The sequence below is a fragment of the Ahaetulla prasina genome, chromosome 2, assembly GCF_028640845.1.
Source record: "Ahaetulla prasina isolate Xishuangbanna chromosome 2, ASM2864084v1, whole genome shotgun sequence".
NCBI classification, from domain to species: domain Eukaryota; kingdom Metazoa; phylum Chordata; class Lepidosauria; order Squamata; family Colubridae; genus Ahaetulla; species Ahaetulla prasina.
Genome location: NC_080540.1, coordinates 122,230,604 through 122,251,060, shown reverse-complemented (window position 1 = coordinate 122,251,060; position 20,457 = coordinate 122,230,604). Strand labels below are relative to the sequence as shown.

General features: G+C 37.0%; 1 protein-coding gene across 1 annotated transcript in view; it reads right to left on the bottom strand.

The window, feature by feature from the left end:
* Nucleotides 1-3,230: 3,230 nt before the first annotated feature.
* The window catches only part of LOC131190556 (uncharacterized), a 125,328-nt gene continuing 108,101 nt past the window's right edge, over nt 3,231-20,457 (bottom strand). Inside the window, exons 16-25 of the mRNA XM_058167893.1 lie at nt 19,780-19,974; nt 19,148-19,262; nt 17,225-17,406; nt 15,891-15,904; nt 15,369-15,495; nt 13,216-13,392; nt 8,780-8,921; nt 4,024-4,211; nt 3,545-3,686; nt 3,231-3,412 (exon numbers count right to left, since the gene is read on the bottom strand). Coding sequence (XP_058023876.1) covers nt 3,231-3,412; nt 3,545-3,686; nt 4,024-4,211; nt 8,780-8,921; nt 13,216-13,392; nt 15,369-15,495; nt 15,891-15,904; nt 17,225-17,406; nt 19,148-19,262; nt 19,780-19,974 — 1,464 coding nt within the window. The remainder of the gene's footprint in view (nt 3,413-3,544; nt 3,687-4,023; nt 4,212-8,779; nt 8,922-13,215; nt 13,393-15,368; nt 15,496-15,890; nt 15,905-17,224; nt 17,407-19,147; nt 19,263-19,779; nt 19,975-20,457) is intronic.

The following is a 20,457-nucleotide window of genomic DNA, read 5'->3' as shown; positions in this document are numbered from 1 at the left end:
AGCTACAAATTTGAGGCAACGAGGCTGTTAATATTTATAGGAAAATTGGTCCTTGGTAAAGTGAGTGAATGTGTGTGTCATTTGAAATGTTTACTCTTGTGGATGATCTGTTCTGGTGGTGGGAAAGATGTCATATTCCCACCTGGCTGGGTATGTGGATTCTTGCCCTATTGTGTGTGCCTATGTGTGGAATCTGCAGAGCCACATGTTCAGAAAATCTCTGTGTTCTGAAGGCATTTCAATTTAATTAAGTTGTCAGTGTTCGCTATTTTTGAGGCAAAGTGTGTTTTTATCAGTTTCAGCATAAACTGACGAAAGGAGCATAAAGTGGACTTTTGCAACATTGTTTCTTCTAACTTGCAACCTTGTAACTTCTGGCTAGACATAGTTTATATTTTAGGACTGAAAAGTGTGTCAAGTATAATTGTCCATGAATATACAGTATGTCTGTGGAGATTCTCAGTTACCCAGGTCATAGTTTTCTCAAAGGTGCTTTTTCAAAAGGCAACTGAACTGCTTTTTTTGTTGAGGAAAAAGAAGACATCTTGCTTCTCATCCAAGAAGCTTCATTGTCCTTACCCTGGGCCCTTTTCTCCATAGGTCTTTCCTCTTCTCTTAAGTTAGAAACATAGAAGATTGATGGCAAAAAAATATCTAGTGGCCTATCAAGTCTTTGAATTTTTCTTGTGGTGTTTTTCTTTTCCCTTTTAATTTATTTACTTATTATCTTTCACTTTTTTTTCATTTGTATTTTATTTTTAATTTTGGTCGGATGATGAACATGTGTTTATCCCAAACATGATTAAACATAGTTACTGATGATTAACCTCCTACCTCCACTGCTCTTTCTGTAAAGTAATACTTTCTAACTTTACTTTTGAACTTCCTTCTCATTTATTAATTTGTTCTTGTTAAAATCGATATTCCTTCATTTCGGAGACTGAAATCTCAACTCATTAATCAGCATCGATACATTCTAATTTTGTGTGAACTAAAAAAAAATCCCCAAACCTGAGAGAGATGGGTAGAAACCCCTAAAAAAATGAATCGATTTTCTATGGACTATTTCTTCTGCCAAAACAAACTTGGTTAATAGTGAACATTCATATATCTGACCCTGTATAAAGATTTATTGAAAGTTTAAACTCTCTATAAGAATTTGAATTACTAATGTCCAAAGGAAATTGGCAGTAGATAAGAGTGGAAGGAATTCAAGGTGGGCTGGACTTAAATCTCTTTTGGGTGCAAAGGGACTCATGACACATATGACCCCTTCCTTTGACTCTGTCTGGTCTCATCTCCTACAAAAACTCAACACACACTAATTAAACCTTTTTTTTTTCTTTTGAAGAGAAGCAGTCCTTTGTAAGCACAAAGAACCGGGGTGGTAACTGCTGTACCTCTTGTTACACTTACTTAGCTGTAACTGCAAGGCTGGCAAAAAACCATCTGCCTCCTCTCATGGGCAACAGGCCCTGCTCAGGACCTTCTGCTAAGTTTTATGGAACTTTCTGGAGTTTTATGCAACTAAAGACTCAGCCTATGGCCCACTAGATAGTAAATGAAAAACCCAAGCTCCCCCTGATACCCAGCATGTTTCATCCACCTTTTTTGGGCTGATTGAACAGGTCTTGGGTCCCCATGAAATGAGTGAGACCAGCAAACCAGAAAGCCTCCAGAGAATGATTTTACCATGACAATAGACTGATAATGGTGTTCTCCAAAACTAGATCTATTATACCTGTCATAAGAAAAAAAGGTAGTGTGTGGTCTCTAGTAAGTGATTTGGATATGTCCAGTGATGGGATTCAGCCAGTTCGCAGCACTTCGGGAGAACCGGTTGTTAACTTTCTGAGCAATTGGTAAACTGGTTGTTGGAAGAAATCATTAGGGCAGAGAACCGGTTGTTAAATTACTTGAATCCCACCACTGGATATGTCCATATTTTCCATGATGGCCATAAATCCATGGACTTCATCAGACTCAAGGCTACCAAATGCAAAAGTGGAATCCTCATGAATCAATAGCCTCAGGATCTCTATTGTCAACCCAGCAACAGATCCAACAGCACAAGCAGGTATGATTATGGGCAATAGGAAATATGCCAGCAACAATCAAAATGGTTCCTAGACCCCAAATTCAACCAGGGGCCTCACATCCAGTTTGCACCACACACCTCTAAACCATCAATAACTTGCAGATGACAACTGCCAATAGGAGGTTCTTCTTCCAGTTCATCAAGTTTGTTCCTAGTGCCCATTACAGGATCCTATAACCTGGCCTTAAAGGAAGATAACTGAAACTAGACAATTGGATCACTCTCAACCAGTGAAAGTGACATCACCAGGTGAGGATCAACTCCAAGATCCCACCATATCTTCCCTTCCCCATTATATCCCAGTGTTCCTGCTCAGCCTCTCTCCCCAGATCTCCCACATCTGTTGCATCCTTAGGGTTAAGCCCTAAGGCTTAATACAAAATAAAACCAAGCTGTTGTGGACTAAAATGAAAAATGAATGGTCAGCCAGATGCTATTTGCTAAAACTGGAAGAGAGGAGCTAATAGGTCAACGCAAGTTCAGCATCCTGTTTCAAACATAGGTTATTCCACAACATAGTTTTCTCATAATACTTCTAAATGAGAATCTTGAATGTAAGTTGAAATCTTAAGTATGAATTATACATTGGTTACTTGCAGAACATAGCTTAGACAAACTTGTATGAAATATTTTAAAAATATTCTTAATTTGCCCATAAAACATTATGAGAGCAGAGGTAAGAATAATTATTTTGTCATAAAAAATAAAGTGTCCTTCACAATCATTGTCCCTGTATTCCATATCAGTTTTAACATTGCCTTTCAGAATAAAAGCTATCCCACATGCTTTATCTGAATATTTATTAATATAGGTCAGCCAATCCAATTTCCACATGTTAAAAGGAGCAACTTATAGGATACAATACGTGCCAGGAAAGAAGGGGAAGGAGAAAATGGAAATTGAGGGGAGAGGAAAAAGAAAAAATAACAGAAGAGAAAAGAGGAAGGAAGGAAGGAAGGAAGGAAGAAAGGAAGGAAGGAAGGAGGGAGAGAGGGAGGGAGGGAGGGAGGAAGGAAGGAAGGAAGGAAGGAAGGAAGGAAGGAAGGAAGGAAGGAAGGAAGGAAGGAAGGAAGGAAGGAAGGATGGATCTTGACTTCTTTCCTTGTCCTAATTATTGAGCACAAGGTTCCATTTAACGTTTAACAGCTCGTATAAGAGGGTATTGATTCTTATTTTTGAAGTCCATAAACAAAGATTTTACATCTGTGTCTTTGGTGTCCCCATCCAAATAAAAGGTGAACTTCTGGAGCAAAGTGCTGAAGAGCAGGAAGAGCTCCATCCTAGCCAGGGCCTCTCCTGGACAGGCCCTTTTCCCTGCAATAGCAAACAAGAAAACAAAGCTTTTTTTTAGTAAGTATACCTTCTGGAATTGTGCCTGATAAAAAAAATAACATGGATCAGGCCAGCATGTGGATTTGTAATACTATCTGTCCTAAAGGACTGTACCTGCTGAGAATGGCATGAAAGCATTTCTTTTCCTGAATTGGCCCTTTTCATCCAAAAAATGATCCGGATTGAAGTTCTCTGGAGTTTCCCAATGGAGAGGATCAGAATGTACTGTGGAAAGGACTGGCACAACAGCCATGTACTAGAAGAGGGAGGTGAAGAAATAGATGACATTAGTTGGTTTTGCTTCATGCAGAGAATAAAAAGCCTCATTTGCCACAAATAAAATAAGCCAGCAGGGGGCAATCTGCAAACATTCTGAAATGGAGTGAAGGGAAAGAGATTTTGTTTAACTAATTTATTTATTAAATTTATATACCTCCCACTATCCAAAGTGACTCTAGGCTTACAATTCCATAAATAAGGCATATTAATACATATTTACTAAACTGCCTTGAATATCATCTCTGGCTACTAACAGTCATCTTTTTCTTCTTCTGCACACTACCTTGATTAGTAGATTAGTATTATTGGCACACCTTAGGAATGTCGTAACCATGGAATTTTACATCACAGGTTGTTGCCCGTGGAAAGCTCTCAGCAGTCCCAGTCCGATAACGTTGAGCCTCATGGACCACAGCATTTGTGAAAGGCATCTTCAACCGGTCTTCCATGCTTGGAGTTTGATTTGTACCCACTGCCTCATCAATCTCCTGTTGCACCTTAGCTGTGAGACAAACATATTGAGATGAGATTGACAGCCTTTTACCAGGAGTGAAATGGTCCTGGATCGGACTGGCTCGCGTGATCCAGTAGCGATGGCAGCTGCTGGTTCGGAGGACCCGTAGCAAAAATCACTGGCCCCGCCCCCTGCCTCTGCTGAGCCACACCATCTGCAGAGGTGTTCTTTTTTTTACTTTTAAAAGCTGGTTTTGCTTCAGCCGAAACATGCCTTTGAAAGCAAAAAAAAAAAAAGCCTTTGAGGATCCCACCCCTCAGCTGAGATCAGCAGAGACTTTAAACTTTAAAAAAAAATATTAAAGTCTCCTGTGGCAATCTCACCTGAGTTCCTCATCAGCAGAACCTTACTTGTACTCTTACTTGTAGAAAACATGTTTTCTATAAGTAAGAGTAGAGATTCTAAGGCACTTACCTGATTACTGATGAATGCATGGCTCTTTTTCCAGCCCGAAAGCAGTTTCACTCTCAGCCAGACAGAATCAATCGCTTAGCTAATCTATTTCCTCGGTGATCAACTGGCTGGCTTTGCTGGCTGAGGAACTCTGGGATTTGAAGTCCACAATAAAATAAAATAAAATAAAATAAAATAAAATAAAATAAAATAAAATAAAATAAAATAAAATAAAATAAAATAAAATAAAATAAAATAAAATAAAATAAAATAAAATAAAATAAAATAAAATATTTGTGCAGCTTTTTGAGATTTGGTGTGTTTCTGTAGTGTTTCACTCTAATTACACAAACACAAACACACAACTACACAAACACAAACACAAACAAAAGGTTGACTCAGCCTTCCATCCTTTATAAGGTAGGTAAAATGAGGACCCAGATTGTTGGGGGCAATAAAAGTTGACATTGTATATAATATACAAATGGAAGAGACTATTGCTTAACACAGTGTAAGCCACCCTGAGTCTTCGGAGAAGGGCGGGATATAAATTCAAATAATAATAAAAAACCACACACACACACAAAATCTCAGAAAGTTGTATGTGGCATTTTGTGTGTGTATGTGTATGTGTGTGTGTGTGTGTGTGTCAGTTGTGTGTGTGTAAAATGTGAAAGTTGGTTTTTGAGCTTTTTGTGGCTGTGTGAAGTGTGAAGTGCAGCTGCTTTTACACTGTGTGTGAGTCAGTTGTGTTGTGTTGTGTTGTGTGTGTGTAAAGTGTGAAAGTTGGTTTTTGGTACCTCTTATTGTTTTTTATACTTTGTTAATTATTTTTATTATTTATTGTTATTGGCCATGCCCACCCAGTCATCTGACCACCAAGCCATGCCCACCAATTAAGCCATGCCCACAGAACCGGTAGGGAAAATTTTTAGATTTCACCCCTGCCTTTTACTTTTACTTTCTCATGCTGAGCATCTGCAGTCAGCTACCACTTGAACAGAAACATGTTTTCTAAAGCATATTTAGGGAAGACTCTTTTAGTCCACTAAGACTCATTTCTTAGTGGAGATCACTTTAATTTCTGTAGTGCAAGAAGAGGAGATTCTTATTGTGTATCTCTGTCTTGTGTCTTTCTTGATAAGCTGAAAACCAGCAAAGTGAAAAGTATTTCCCTATGAGATTTTAGAAGATTATAGTCCCTTCCCCCCAAAGTTGGAATAAATAGTAACCAGGAGAAAAAACTAATGTACTTAAATTAATTTCTTAAACTGTTACTATGTTATATGGGTAAATGAATTCATGGATTATGTCGTTGAACATGTATATATCCAGAAGGGTCTCCTAAGGTGAACAGGTCATGATGGATACTCCAGACTAACATTGATCACATCTGCCAACTTGCAGTAGACTAGTGTGTCAGAGTATAGTCTATTCCTTCCACATGCCCATATAATCTCAAAAATGTCCCTCATTCCTCAGATGCCCTAGGGCAACTACCACAGCAGCAGGAAGACCTGCCCAAAAGGCAGAGGGTGCTAAGAATTACCAGGTTAAATCAGGCCGACTTTGGACTTTGGACATAGGAATGATCAACATTCGAACAATGAAAACGGATGCAAGAGTAGAAGTAAAAAAGTAGAAGAAGTTCAATGCCAATTGAACTCAACGATATGTGTTGGGATATCATTAGATTATGTGAAACATGACAATAAGGCAAACATTTAGCTGAACTTGATAGGACTGGGCATTTACTCTACACTAGAGGTACTGAAGATGGACAATGTGGCGGAGTTGGTTTTCTCGTCAACCAAAAGCTGAAACACACTGTAGTAAAATTTGAAAATATATCAGAGTAGCCCAATGCATTGTTCAATTGAATGAACAATACAAGTTTCAAATCATCCAAGTTTATGCACCAACAATAAGCTATAGTGACGATGAGGTCAAAGACGTTTATGGCAATGTGGCCTGCCTTAAAGACAAAGAAAAATTCCAGTACAAAATACTAAAGGGTGACTTTAATGCAAGAATAGGAAGAACAATAATTGAAGAAAAGGTGACCGGCCCATAGGGAAATGGTGAACAAGTTAATAGTGGTGCAGACTAGTAGATTTTGCTGAAGGACAGGACCTTTATATCATGAACTCATTTTACAAGAAAAGGCTAGCAGAAAATGGACACAGAAATGTCCATCTGGGTATGCAAGCGAAATTGACTAAATCATGCCAAGTGGTAAAACCATATTCTGCAATTGTACTGTCATCAATCATTTTAATGTTGGAAGTGATGACAGTTAATGGTATGAGCTAAAATAAAGATAGACTATCGAAAAGAGCATATGAAAATGATAAAGATATAACAAAAAACAAAAATAAAGATAAGCTGTTAGAAGAGAACAGCAATTTTGAGATTAATCTATCAAATCACTTTGCTCTATTGCAAGATTTGGAAGAGATGAATATTATGGACCAAAATGAACCAAAAAGAACAAATAGTCAAAAACTCCTTGAACTATATATATAGCACAAACTGGAAAAACAGTTTGCACAGTCAAAAAACTTCAATGAAACTATCGAGTTAATGAAAAAAACAATGGACAGTGAAGAATACCGGAAGTTTCACTAATAAACTGAAGTACGCTGAACTTTGCAAGACCACAAAATATCCAAGAACAAACGCATTAATTTAACATGAAGCTTGTAAAAAAGGCAATTGAAGAAAACAAAGGGATTAATAGATCAAATGCAAGCTTATAAATACAAGAAACAAAATTTTTGCATTAAAACAGGAAGATGGCTCTGTGTGAAGAACAAGACAGGAAATGTTAAAAATAATTCTAACAGAATTATTAGATTATTAATTAATTAGATTAAGAATTAATAGAAATAAAATTCTATTCAGAGTTATGCAAAGATCAAGCTCACTCAAAAGTAACAACACCCATGAAAGAGGAAATGCCAGATATGCTAGTCGAGGAAGTATCAAGTGCCATAAAATTAATGAAAAATGGCAAAGCTTCAGGAAATGGCTGTGTTACAGTTTAAATCATGAAAGCTGGTAGCCACAGTTTATAGAAGGTACTAAGAAAACTGTATTTGAGATGCCTCAGAAAAGAAAAAATACCGAATACATGGAAAAATGCTGAAGTGATTCTTATTGTTCTGTCCCCCCCACCTCAGTCCGGGAGACACGTGAACTGACTCAATTAGCCAGCAATTTAGTCCACGGGAGCTCTCAGCTCTGGCAGCAAACTAGCGATCGTCTGCCAAGGTTTTCTTTATCTTCCCTGATGCCGGCGTCACAGAAGCTCATTACTGGAGCAACCAGGAAGTCAGGAACAAACAGCAATCCAGGCCAAATGCTCAGTCAAATAGTTCAGCTCAAGTTTTCTCCAGTCAGTTTGTTTTGTCCATCAAAAAGTAGTAGAGCAGCCCCTCCTGCTTTTATACCTTGTGGGTTGTGGCTCCATGACTCAGCACTCTCTAGGCCTGCCCCACCCCTTCTTTTGTTGTTCCCGCCTCTCTTGTCTATGAAACCTGGGATCTAACCAGGACTGATGGTCCACAGCTGGGTCTGGAAGCATTGCCTGGGCAGGGGGAGATACAGTCGTCACCTCCTCCACCTGGCCTGCCTCTGGCTCCTGGAGCTGAGCCAGAGAGGCCGGCCCTGCAGAGTGGAGCCCTGATGGCCCTTCTCCCTCACTCTCTGAGTCACTTTCTGGCAGGGGGCCAGGCCTGGGGGGGGAGCTGGAGCCACAACACTTATACAAAAGAAAGGGGCCAGTGATGATTTAAAGAACTATCATCCAATAATCCTTTCAGTCATCTACAAGGTTTTCACCAAGTTAATAAGAAAAAGAATAGTGAGAACATTAAACGATGGCATAACCAAAGCAGGAGGCAGCGTTCAGAAATGGCTACAGTAGAATGGATCGCATCCAGGTTTTTAAGCAAATCATTGAAAGGCACAATGACCTTGCCTTTGTGCATGGCTTTCAATGACTACAACAGGCATTTGACTCAGTATTTCAGCAAGCAATAAAGCAACTGCAATGAGTTGTACTGTTGAGTACAGCAGTTATTTAGTTTATTTTTTCCATGATTAACATTGAAAGCTCTAAGAGTACCGATATCTTTATATATTTCTGGGTATTTCTCTACCTTGAATGTGTTGCAATTTAGCCATTGCTAGGAGGCTGCAGAGCAAAGTATTGCTTGTAGTTACTGTCCCAGCAGTAAAGAGACCAAACACAGTGAATACAAGTTCTTCAGGAGAGTAGATACCCTCAGATGAGTTCTGGTCCTGAAAAGAAAATAGAAAGGAAACAGGAAGAATATAAATTCTACTTGGAATTGCATTAAAGTAATTCATGAAACTCTTCTTATTCATGAATTCATGAAACTCTGTCTCTTTCAATTAAAGAAAACTTCGCGGACTTCCGGTTTGGCACCGTAGGTGATGGCGGTGATCTGGATTATGTGGAATCGCTAGGACAGCTTAAATCTGCTGTCCAGCGGTTCGGAAAACCCCCTCTTCGGGAGAAGGAGAAGGTGGTGAGCTGAGGGCAGAGGTTGAATTTCCCTAAAGCCCCTGAGAAAAAAGGGGTTTGAAGGGTTAAGTTCCCTCCAGTAACCCGAAGTGCTCCAGATCCGAGGATTCTTCTGCTTTGGCGGAACCAATCACCACGACCAAACGCTGAGATTTATTTTGGACAATAAAGGATTATACCGGACAGAACGAAAGTGGGAGAACTTTATGCAAGTAGCCAAGCCGATTCCCCGTTACTTTGTAACAAGCTTGAAAACAGTAAAAAAATGGAGGCGAATTGTTAACAAGTTAACGAGTGGAAAGCGAAAGTGATACTTTCAGCGTTGCCGTCTGCAGTTGGTAATTTGCATGTTACTTGCTGCTTTTACTCTTTAACTCTTTGCTGCCTGCTGATAGAATCTAGGGGAGATTTTTAAATACTGCTTTAAAAGACTGTGTTTCTTAGAGGTTAAGAAGATTTAAAGTGAATATTAAGTTGGAAATAAATAAATAAATAATTTTATAGAAGATGGCAGCCAAACAATTAAAGTCTACTGTAACAAAGAGCTCTGGAACTTTATCAGCTGGTGCCTCTCTAGCTCATACAGCAGAGACTAGAACATTGAATTTAGAGGCGTTACAAGAGAACTTAAAAGGCTTTATAGAAGAAAAGTTTAAAGTAATAACTGATGAGATGTTTGAAATGAAAGAGCAGATATCAGAAATTAAAGTGGGAAATAAAGAAGTTAAAGAAGGATTTGTAATGGCAGTACGAAGTTTGGCAACGAATGTGATTTTATTGGAAGAGGAGGTTGAAGAAATTAAGCAACATAATTTAAAATTAGAAAATAAAATGGATGAATTTCAAAGTAAAATGGAAAAAACAGAGGATGAAATAGTTTTGATACAATATAGAAATATGGAATTTGCTCTTAGAATTCGAGGTTTGAAAGAAAATAAGGAAGAGAATTTAAGGAAATTTTTCTGAAGTATTTGCTGAGATATTAGCAGCTCGTCCAGCAGATGTGGCTTATCAAATTGATAAAATATATCGTGAATTCTTGGATAGCAAGGCAAAAAAGTTGCCAAGGGATGTTGTTATTTATTTTACAAACAGAACAGTGAGAAATCAGATTTTGCAAGCTTCATATAAGGGAGAAGATTCAGATTGCTGGTCAAGATATTTTGATATTAAAGGAAATTCCACCAAAATGTTAAGGGCTAGGAAGGAATTTGCCTTCCTGGTGAATGAACTTAAAAACATCAGATTGAATATAGATGGGATATTCCAACTGGTATAATAGTATATTATGCAGGAAAGTACATCGTTTCAATACAGTTGGAAAAGCAAGAGAATTTTATGTTGAGGTATTAAAAGTTGGAAGTCTTCCCCATTGGAAGCTAGAAGAAGGAGGCTGAAGTGAAGGAAAGAGAAGTGAAGCAGGTACAAGAACAGATTGTGATGGAAGAAGATTTATTACAAGTGTTGGAAATAAATAAATAAATAATTTTATAGAAGATGGCAGCCAAACAATTAAAGTCTACTGTAACAAAGAGCTCTGGAACTTTATCAGCTGGTGCCTCTCCAGCTCATACAGCAGAGACTAGAACATTGAATTTAGAGGCGTTACAAGAGAACTTAAAAGGCTTTATAAAAGAAAATTTAAAGTAATAACTGATGAGATGTCTGAAATGAAAGAGCAGATATCAGAAATTCAAGTGGGAAATAAAGAAGTTAAAGAAGGATTTGTAATGGCAGTACAAAGTTTGGCAACGAATGTGATTTTATTGGAAGAGGAGGTTGAAGAAATTAAGCAACATAATTTAAAATTAGAAAATAAAATGGATGAATTTCAAAGTAAAATGGAAAAACAGAGGATGAAATAGTTTTGATACAATATAGAAATATGGAATTTGCTCTTAGAATTCGAGGTTTGAAAGAAAATAAGGAAGAGAATTTAAGGAAATTTTTCTGAAGTATTTGCTGAGATATTAGCAGCTCGTCCAGCAGATGTGGCTTATCAAATTGATAAAATATATCGTGTGAATTCTTGGATAGCAAGGCAAAAAAGTTGCCAAGGGATGTTGTTATTTATTTTACAAACAGAACAGTGAGAAATCAGATTTTGCAAGCTTCATATAAGGGAGAAGATTCAGATTGCTGGTCAAGATATTTTGATATTAAAGGAAATTCCACCAAAATGTTAAGGGCTAGGAAGGAATTTGCCTTCCTGGTGAATGAACTTAAAAACATCAGATTGAATATAGATGGGATATTCCAACTGGTATAATAGTATATTATGCAGGAAAGTACATCGTTTCAATACAGTTGGAAAAGCAAGAGAATTTTATGTTGAGGTATTAAAAGTTGGAAGTCTTCCCCATTGGAAGCTAGAAGAAGGAGGCTGAAGTGAAGGAAGAGAAGTGAAGCAGGTACAAGAACAGATTGTGATGGAAGAAGATTTATTACAAGTGTTGGAAATACCTACGACGGGTTTAGATTCAAAAGAACAAAGGTTGACAAGAGCTGCTGCTAAACGCAAGGAACAAGAGATGAAGGCACAACAACAACTGGCAACTACTACAACGGAAACAGTGGGAGGAGCAAGGCCTAAAGTAAAATGTGATCTGCGGCTGGTGTTCCAAAAGTTTCCTTGACCGATAATGGCAATTAAACTATTATCTTGGAATGTTAATGGCCTGAATTCATCGCAGAAGAGAAGGAAAGTATTTCATTATTTGAAACAATTTAAAAATGACATTACCTGTTTACAAGAAACACATATTAGATCTTGCTAAATGTTGGAGATGCGATTGTGAAGATGCTACTTATTACCATATATGGTGGACTTGTAAAAAAGTTAAAGCATTTTGGATTAAAGTATGGTGGATCATGCAGAATATTTTGAAAAGAAGATTAAGTTTACTCCAGTTCTTTCTACTAGGAATAATTATGGACTATACAGCTATAGAGACTAAATTGATTTTGAACTTAATAACAGTCATAAGACTTTTGATTGCTCAGTATTGGAAGAAAGAAGAATTACCTACAATCGAAGAATGGACACTCAAAGTATCAAATCTGGCAGAGATGACAAAATCTCCGCTTACTTGAAAGACTATACACTAGAAAATATATTTTAGAATGGAAAATGTGGATTGATTATATTCAAAATAAGTATCAGATAAAAAAATATCGAATAGCATATGAGTAAATTTAGGAAATATTTTGTATTAGATATATTTTTGAAGGAGAGGGGAATTGAGAGTGTGACTAAGTGTGGTGTGACTAGAGATTATAATTTAGGAATTATTTTGGATTATGATTGTTAGTTTTGATACCCTGCATTTTGTTCTGGGAAGTCGGGGTGGGGGTGGGGGTAAGGGGAGGGAATTGGGGGTTTGGTAGAGATGGAGTGATGGTTAATGTACAGGGATTATTGAAGAAATATAATTAATGTAGGGTCGGGTCTGCATAGTTACCATTTTAGAACGGTGAGGGAGAAAAGAGAGAGTAGGAGGTAGGAAAGAGGAGAAGAGGAAGGAAGAGGGATAGTAGAGGGAGAAGGAAGGTGTAGGGTGGAGGGAGGAGCGGATGTAGATAAGAGAAGGAGAGGAAGGTTTGGAAAGTAAAAGAAGGTAGAAGAGGGAAGAGTGTTAAAAAGGGTGGTGGTGACTGGGCAAGCCCGACTAATTGTATATAACTGTACATGAATTATTTGGATGAATTATTTGATATGATTGTAAAAATAAAACTTTTTATAAAAAGAAAACTTCGCAACTAACAACAACAATAATCCTAGTAGAAATTGCTCTTCCAAGATCAATAATTGTATAAATTAGCATGTAAAGCAAATTTCTACAAATACACATTTTTTGAAGGGAGAAAACTTTAGAAACAATTATATCAGAAATAGTAATTTATGTCAACAAATGGCAATTTAAAGAAAACAAAAAAGAAGGGGGGATTCCATATTTCCATATTCTTTCATATGCAGTGAATTTATTTCATCTTAGATACACATTGGAGATATTTAGACAGTTATGCAGAGATGGTATCTGTGCCTACCTTCTCCAATCTATGAAGGAAGCAATCAATATAATCACGTGGGTTCTGAGGATCCAACGTTTTCTTGTGCAATTCTACCTCCTCACGTATATAATCGCAGAGTTTTTTAATCTCAGCAAAAATCTTGACATGTTTCCCAGGAAAGTATTCCATTATTTTTGGAAAAGTATTGTAGATCTGTTGCAGAGAGGAATAGAATAGAACAGAACAGGGCAGAGCAGAGCAGAGCAGAGCAGAACGGAACAGAATGGAATAGAATTCTTTAATGGCCAAGTGTGAATGGACACACAAGGAATTTGTCTTTGGTGTATATGCTGTCAGTGTACATAACAACACAAGATACATTCATCAAGAATCATAATGTACAACACTTAATGATAGTCATATGGTATAAATAAGCAATCAAATCATACTAGGAAACAATCAATATCAATATAAATTGTAAGGATACAAACAACAAAGTTACAGTCATGCACTCATAAGTAGGAGGAGCTGGGTGATAGGAACGACGAGAAGACTAATAGTAATGCAGACTTAGTGAATAGTTTGACAGTGTTGAGGGAATTATTTATTTAGCAGAGTGATGGCATTCAAGAAAAAACTGCTCTTGTGTCTAGTTCTTCTGGGGTGCAGTGCTCTATAGTGTAGTTTTGAGGGTAGGAGTTGAAACAATTTATGTCCAGGATGTGAGGGGTCTGTAAATATTTTCACAGCACTCTTTTTGATTCGTGTAGTATACAGGTCTCAATGGAAAGCAGGTTGGTAGTCATTATTTTTTCTGTAGCTCTAATTATCCTCTGAAGTCTATGTCTGTCTTGCTGGGTTGCAGACAGACTCAATAATTCCTCTGTAGAACTGTATCAGCAGCTCCTTGAGCAGTTTGAGCTTCCTGAGTTGGCATAGAAAGAACATTCTTTATTGTGCTTTTTTGATGACATTTTTGATGTTAGGTGTCCATTTCTAGATAAAATCTAGAAATTTGAAGTTCTCTATTGTTGATACTGCATTGTCTAGTATTGTAAGAGGTGGTAGTATGGGAGGGTTTCTCCTAAAATCTACCTCCATTTCTACAGTTTTGAATGTGTTCAGTTCCAGATTGTTTCAGTTGCACCACGAGGTTGATGTTAAAAAGTATACTTTTTTTAAACCATAACAGTGGAAGCTTAATGCCCCAAATATTCAGAGAGTAGCTTTCACTCTGATATTATTAACTATCAAACCTCAGCTAGGTGCCAAGACCAAGAAGACAAGTACCAGAAAAATTTCAGTAAGCTATCTTTAATTCTAGTGTCGAGTAAATACAGTGTCTTGGAACTACTGTATAGTAGGAATTTTTATTTATAATAAGTTAATTAAAGATGACTCGCTTTGAATACCGTTTCCCCCAAATATCTCCTCACCTAGGCTGAGTTCCTGGTAGGAGACCTTTTGTCAAGGGACTTGCCTGCTACTTTCCGAGCCTCCCCCACATCTCTCCCATGAAAGGATAATGGTGAAAATGGTGATAGTTCTTGAAGTGGAAGAGAAAGAAACTGGCTGTGGACATAAAGATAGGGGAAATGTCTAAAAACACCATGGTAAGAAAAGAGGCCCCTGTGCCTAATTTGATATGATGATTAGTACAGCTAATATTATTTATGGTTAAATGTGTAGCATTATACTTTTTAAAATATTATAATAGTATACCTTTTAGTTTGATTGTAATATTGATATTCTCCTTATACCACTAACCTAATGGATTGGGGGATAATAGATACTATTGTCATTTGTTAAAAATTACAACATGGAACAATGTTTGAGAACTAAAGGTAACTGTGCAGTCAAGGGGTGAAAAACTACAGTGACACATTGCTATTAGGACGAATCAGCCCATCCAACAAAATTTCATATTTGAACCTCCCTGACTAATTAAGAAATAAGTGAGTCCTAGAAACAATCAAGTGAAGGCCAAAATTTGTTATGAGAGAAGGATATGGTCTCCTGGGAAATAAGCCCAGCCAGGAGATGTCTAAATTTGGTTTCTTCTGCTTAGTAGCGCATTACATCTAATCTCCACATCTTTTATTTCAACATTTATACAGAGAGAAGAAGAAAAAACCACTAGTAAAAATGAATGTTTATGGCAGGAGGAGGATCAGAGAGAAAAAACATACCAGTCCTAGGAAACTAGTAAGAAATCTTATTTGAGACTTCATAATCTGCTGGTTCTCTATGAAGGTGTGATCTTTGTAATCAAATCGATTGCCAAAGACGACTGCACAGATCACATTAGAAACAGCACTTGCAAAATTCCTTCTTGGGTCAAAAGGTTGCCCTGCAACAAAGGCCACAGAAATTTATGAGAGGAAACAAAGAATGGGGATCTTCCCTTCCATAATTCTCATCACAAAACTGCAATAAAAATGGTTTGGAACAAACAAGTTATTCAAAAGTTTTAGTGGTAATTTTTGTTAATTAATATTAAGTAGTGGAGCTTATATGTAATTAAATTAAAACCTAGATCTTTAGGGTTTCTTCAAAAGCTTATTGCTGTTTTCTTCTGTCAAGAATTGTTTTCTACTCCTTCCTCTGCCTTTTTCTATTCATGGTGGGCTTTTCTTCCTTGATCCTTTCCTTCTTCACCTCAGAAGGTTCTGCTTCCAGTTTTAAGTCTCCTGACCCTCTCTCCCTCCCACCTTCTAATTTTGTTCTTTCTTCTATATATATTCTTTCTTTTTAAAAAATAATTAACCTATTCCTTTTTTTCTATTTCTTTTCCCTTCTGATTCCAGAGATTTGTCCATTAAAGATTAAATTCAAAGGAGCCACAAATCTCTAAAGGAATACTATTTATGACCATTTAATTCAGATCCACAGTGGATTTCAGTTCTCCACCCTCATGAAAACTGCCTACTGTTGTCTTTCCACGCCTATAAGAGCAAACGCTATTACCTATTTCATTCATCCATAAATTCCTTTGCTAGCTTCTGATTTTGCCTGATATATAATTATGTTGAAATGTATTTTTTAAACACGTTTTTCTTTTAACTGAGCAGTCTATTCCCTCAGCACTTTCTCCTTCTAATCTATCCAACTTGTTTTTAAAATAACCCGTACATTTGTCTATTTCTTTCTTTTAATCTCCTTCCAGAAAAGACTTGTCCACAGAAGATGGTTTTCTAAGGCATTACAATTCCTGAAAAAAAGTCAATTTTTAGCTGTCAAGAACCAGGAAAATCAGGAGATCCAGACAGTTCAAATGGGTATAAAAATTTGTTATAAGCTTAAGCTTTCTACAAGAATCTGAACTACTAACGGTTAAAGGAAATTAGTGGGAGATAAGAGTAGAAGGAATTCAAGGTGGGCTGAATTTAGATCTCTTGTGGGCCTGAAGGGATTCATGATTGATGATTTGTTTGACCCCCAACCTTGGGCTCAGCCTGGTCATCTCCTATAATAGTCTTAATTTAAATCCATATCACATCACAGATTTCCATCACTCATGCAGCCGATTCTTATCCATATTTTGCTTACCTCACTTTGTTTACCTATTTCCTTTATACATAATGTGTTTTGCTGATTGCTGAATTTGCTTGATACATGATTTAACATTATTTTCAAACCTTTAACATAATCATTCTAAAAAGAATCCAGGACTAATATGGTTTTTTATACATATAATTACTAATTTAATTAATTTTCTATTATCTACTGCATGATCCTTCAGTTACTACAACTACAATAAGATTTCACTTATTCTGGGCAAATTTTCAATGCCAAGGGCTGACACTGTATTGAAAAAGAAAGAAACTGCTTGAAAGCTTTATATTTCCTGTCTGTATTTTTGTCTTTTCTCTTGAACAACACTGTGTAAAGGGGCCAGGGATACTCATTGCCTATCTAAGTTTTTCTTTATTTTGTGCACTTAAGTGCAGAGGACTTGAGTTTCAGTTCAGAATCTAGTTTTTCTGTAACATCATACAGTGCAACAAACCCCTTTCCATTTTCATGTTTTAAATACACTTCCTACTATGAGAACAACTTTCAGTTTCTTTAGAGAACCTTTTTTGGCAGCTATTTCCTCCACCAGGCAAAGGGCTTCCTCCTGCACCCTTTCAGACATTCTTTTCTTCCCCATTCCAAAATGTCTCAAGGTGGACAGTGTGAACCGTCGCAGCTCCTTCCATTTCTTCTCATCAGTAGTATCGAGTCCTGAAATAAAAGACACCAAAAGGATCACAATGTCCGTCAAATCTCAGCTTTGGTGAAGGAGGATATTTAGATATAATGTGATGTTTCAGGTACTTTCCTTTTTCAACTCTTTGTCTCAATTATGTTTGAAACAGGGCACCGCATTGCAATAAATTATGCACCACAGAATGTTCTTTCCTCATATTTAATGTAAACCAGGCTTGATGTTTGAAATACTAACAAAGCAAACCACAGTTTCCATAAGTGCACCTGCATGCCTACCATCCCTGTCCTAATATTCCTTTTTACATACTCTTTTCATGTATTCAAATTATGTTTATACTTTTACCTCTTATCTTATATATGATTGACAAAATAGATAGATAGATAGATAGATAGATAGATAGATAGATAGATAGATAGATAGATAGATAGATAGATAGATAGATAGATGGTTGTGCTTTTTCAGGAGGCAACTGAACTTTTCTTGCTTTCTCTTTGAATATGTTTCGTTTCTCATGAAAGAAACTTCTTCAGCTCTGACTGAATGGTGGGGAATGGAAACATTTATATTCCTTGCAGACAGCTAGTCATCTGCGTCCTTTTAGAGAGTTGTTGAGGTTTATCTGTATCCTCAGGGTCACTTGAATAGTGCAAATGTTCCTGTAATCTACAATGTTTTTCTCTGGAAATCCGTTCATATTCCCACACATTTTGAACGGTGTTCATTCCAAAGTGCATGGCTAAAAGTCTATGGAGATTCTCAGTCATCCAAGTCATGGTTGTCTCAAAAGGACACAGATAAACCCCCAAGTGCCTCAACAAGTCTCTAAAAGGATGCAAATTACCAGCTTTCTCAAAGGAATATAAATCCGTTCATTCTCCACCATTTAGTCAGAGCTGAAGAAGCTTCTTGGTTGAGAAGCAAAACGTCTTCAAAGAAAAAACAAGAAAAGTCCAGTTGCTTCCTGAAAACGTATCTTATAGGGATAACCATAACCTGAAAGTCTGAGAATCTACATAGACTTCTATACTGAGATGCAATTTTCAGTAAGCAGAAGAAAATGGGAGTCGTTTTGAGTTCTGGATTTTTTTTTCTGTAGAGGCTTAATTGACAAAAATAGGTCACTTCCAATGACTTATCTACTTGCTTGCTTGTGTGCCAACAAGTTACTTAGCACTTAGTTACTAACACTTAGCAACCATAAGATTTCCTCCAACACAACCTATCCCTAATCTAATTCTTCAGGATTTGTAAGGGCACATTTGTCATCATTTTAACTGAGTCCATTGATGTTGCAGATGGCCATCCTCTTCTTTCCTTTCCTTCATCTTTCCTGCCATTATAGCCTTCTCTAGGGAGCTAGATTTTTGCACAATCTGTCTGAAGGATGATCATTTGACTCTGATCATTTCTGTTTTGAGTGGGAACTTTGAGTTGATTTGCTCAATGAGCTATTTGTTTGTTTTTCTTGGCTGTCCACAATATTCTCATCAAAGGTCAGAAGGATCAATATTCTTTCTATCCTCCTTATTCGAAATCTAAATCACCGAAATCTCCTCTTTCAAAAGCTTTTTGTGTCCCTCCAAAAGGAACGGTTTAGAGGTGAGATTATTCTTCTTTCATGTAAGGAACAACCACAATAGATTTCAGACGTGACCAGTGGAAGCGAAATGGTAATTAATAACAAATAAGAAATAAAAGAGAATCAACCTTTATTTTGGAATACTCATCTGTTAAAAGGCATATCAGATCGCCCACCAAATTCTTCTGCTTGATTTATCAAAGCATCTTTTACCACCTCATATCCACAAAGAGCAACCATTGGTTTTGATCCAATCCAGACAGTAAATATAGGTCCATACTTCGCTATAAGCTAAAGATAAAATTAGATGGAAACCAAGTTAATTAAATGATAAAGCATTTTTTGGTGGAATTATTCTAAAGCATGCTTGAAATAGTTCTTAAATTCACTATAGAGAGATCATGTTGAATCAAAGCTTTAATAATTCTTAAAACCTACAGAGTACATCAATTAGATTAGCTACATTGCTAGCTGATGAGGTGATGGGAATGAGATAATCAAAATTTCGACTATATAATACATTTCTGTAAGTAATCGGGTTCTTCAAAATATATGGTAACATGGTTTTCTTGTTACCACATATTTTAATCAACTTTGTAATCTCCATTGTGTGTTTATCATTGTGTGTTACAAGTTTATCAAACTGTTACAACTTTAAGTTAAAATTCCTACTGAAGATGACATAAGCAGCCAATAAAACTGGACTCTTATAGAATAAATCAAATTCCTTAAATTAGGAAAACGTGCATATATCTTTCAAAACAATAACCTGAAGCAGCAAAGAAGTACAATAGTTACCCAATCTTACCTTTTTAGAGGATTTATCTAGAGGTAAAACATCTTGCTGAAAGAGGTTCCCCAGAATAGGCCATGGAGTAGGTCCAGGGGGCAACTGCCCTTTTTTCTTGTACATTTGGAAAGATGAGAAAAGAGTGAGAATTATCGAGAGAAGAAGCAGAGCTCCTGCCCATGTCAGCTCCATCCTCTTCTGAGTTATTTTGCTCTTCAAAAATCCAAGAAGCTATTTAAATGAGGGAAAATTGAAAGAAGGAGCCAACTGGATCCCCAATCACATCTAAATTCTTCACTTCCCCTAATCTTTGCATAACTTTCTTGTTTACATTCATCTCAAATGGTTCTTTCACCTCTATTAGGATAGGAAAGTTACTTATCAACATTCTTTCCTTCGGACTGTGGACAAAGATAAGTTACAGTTTGTTTTGAGGGAAAATATGAAGTGTTTGTCAATTAAAAGTTGGACAGTTCAGCGGTTCGAATCCCGGGGTGAGCTCCGGTTACTTGTCCCAGCTTCTGCCAACCTAGTAGTTCAAAAGCACATAAAAAATGCAAGTAGAAAAATAGGGACCACCTTTGGTGGGAAGATAACAGCATTCCGTGCATCTTTGGCATTTAGTCATGCTGGCCACATAACCATGGAGATGTCTTCGGACAGTGCTGGCCCTTTGGCTTTGAAATGGAGATGACA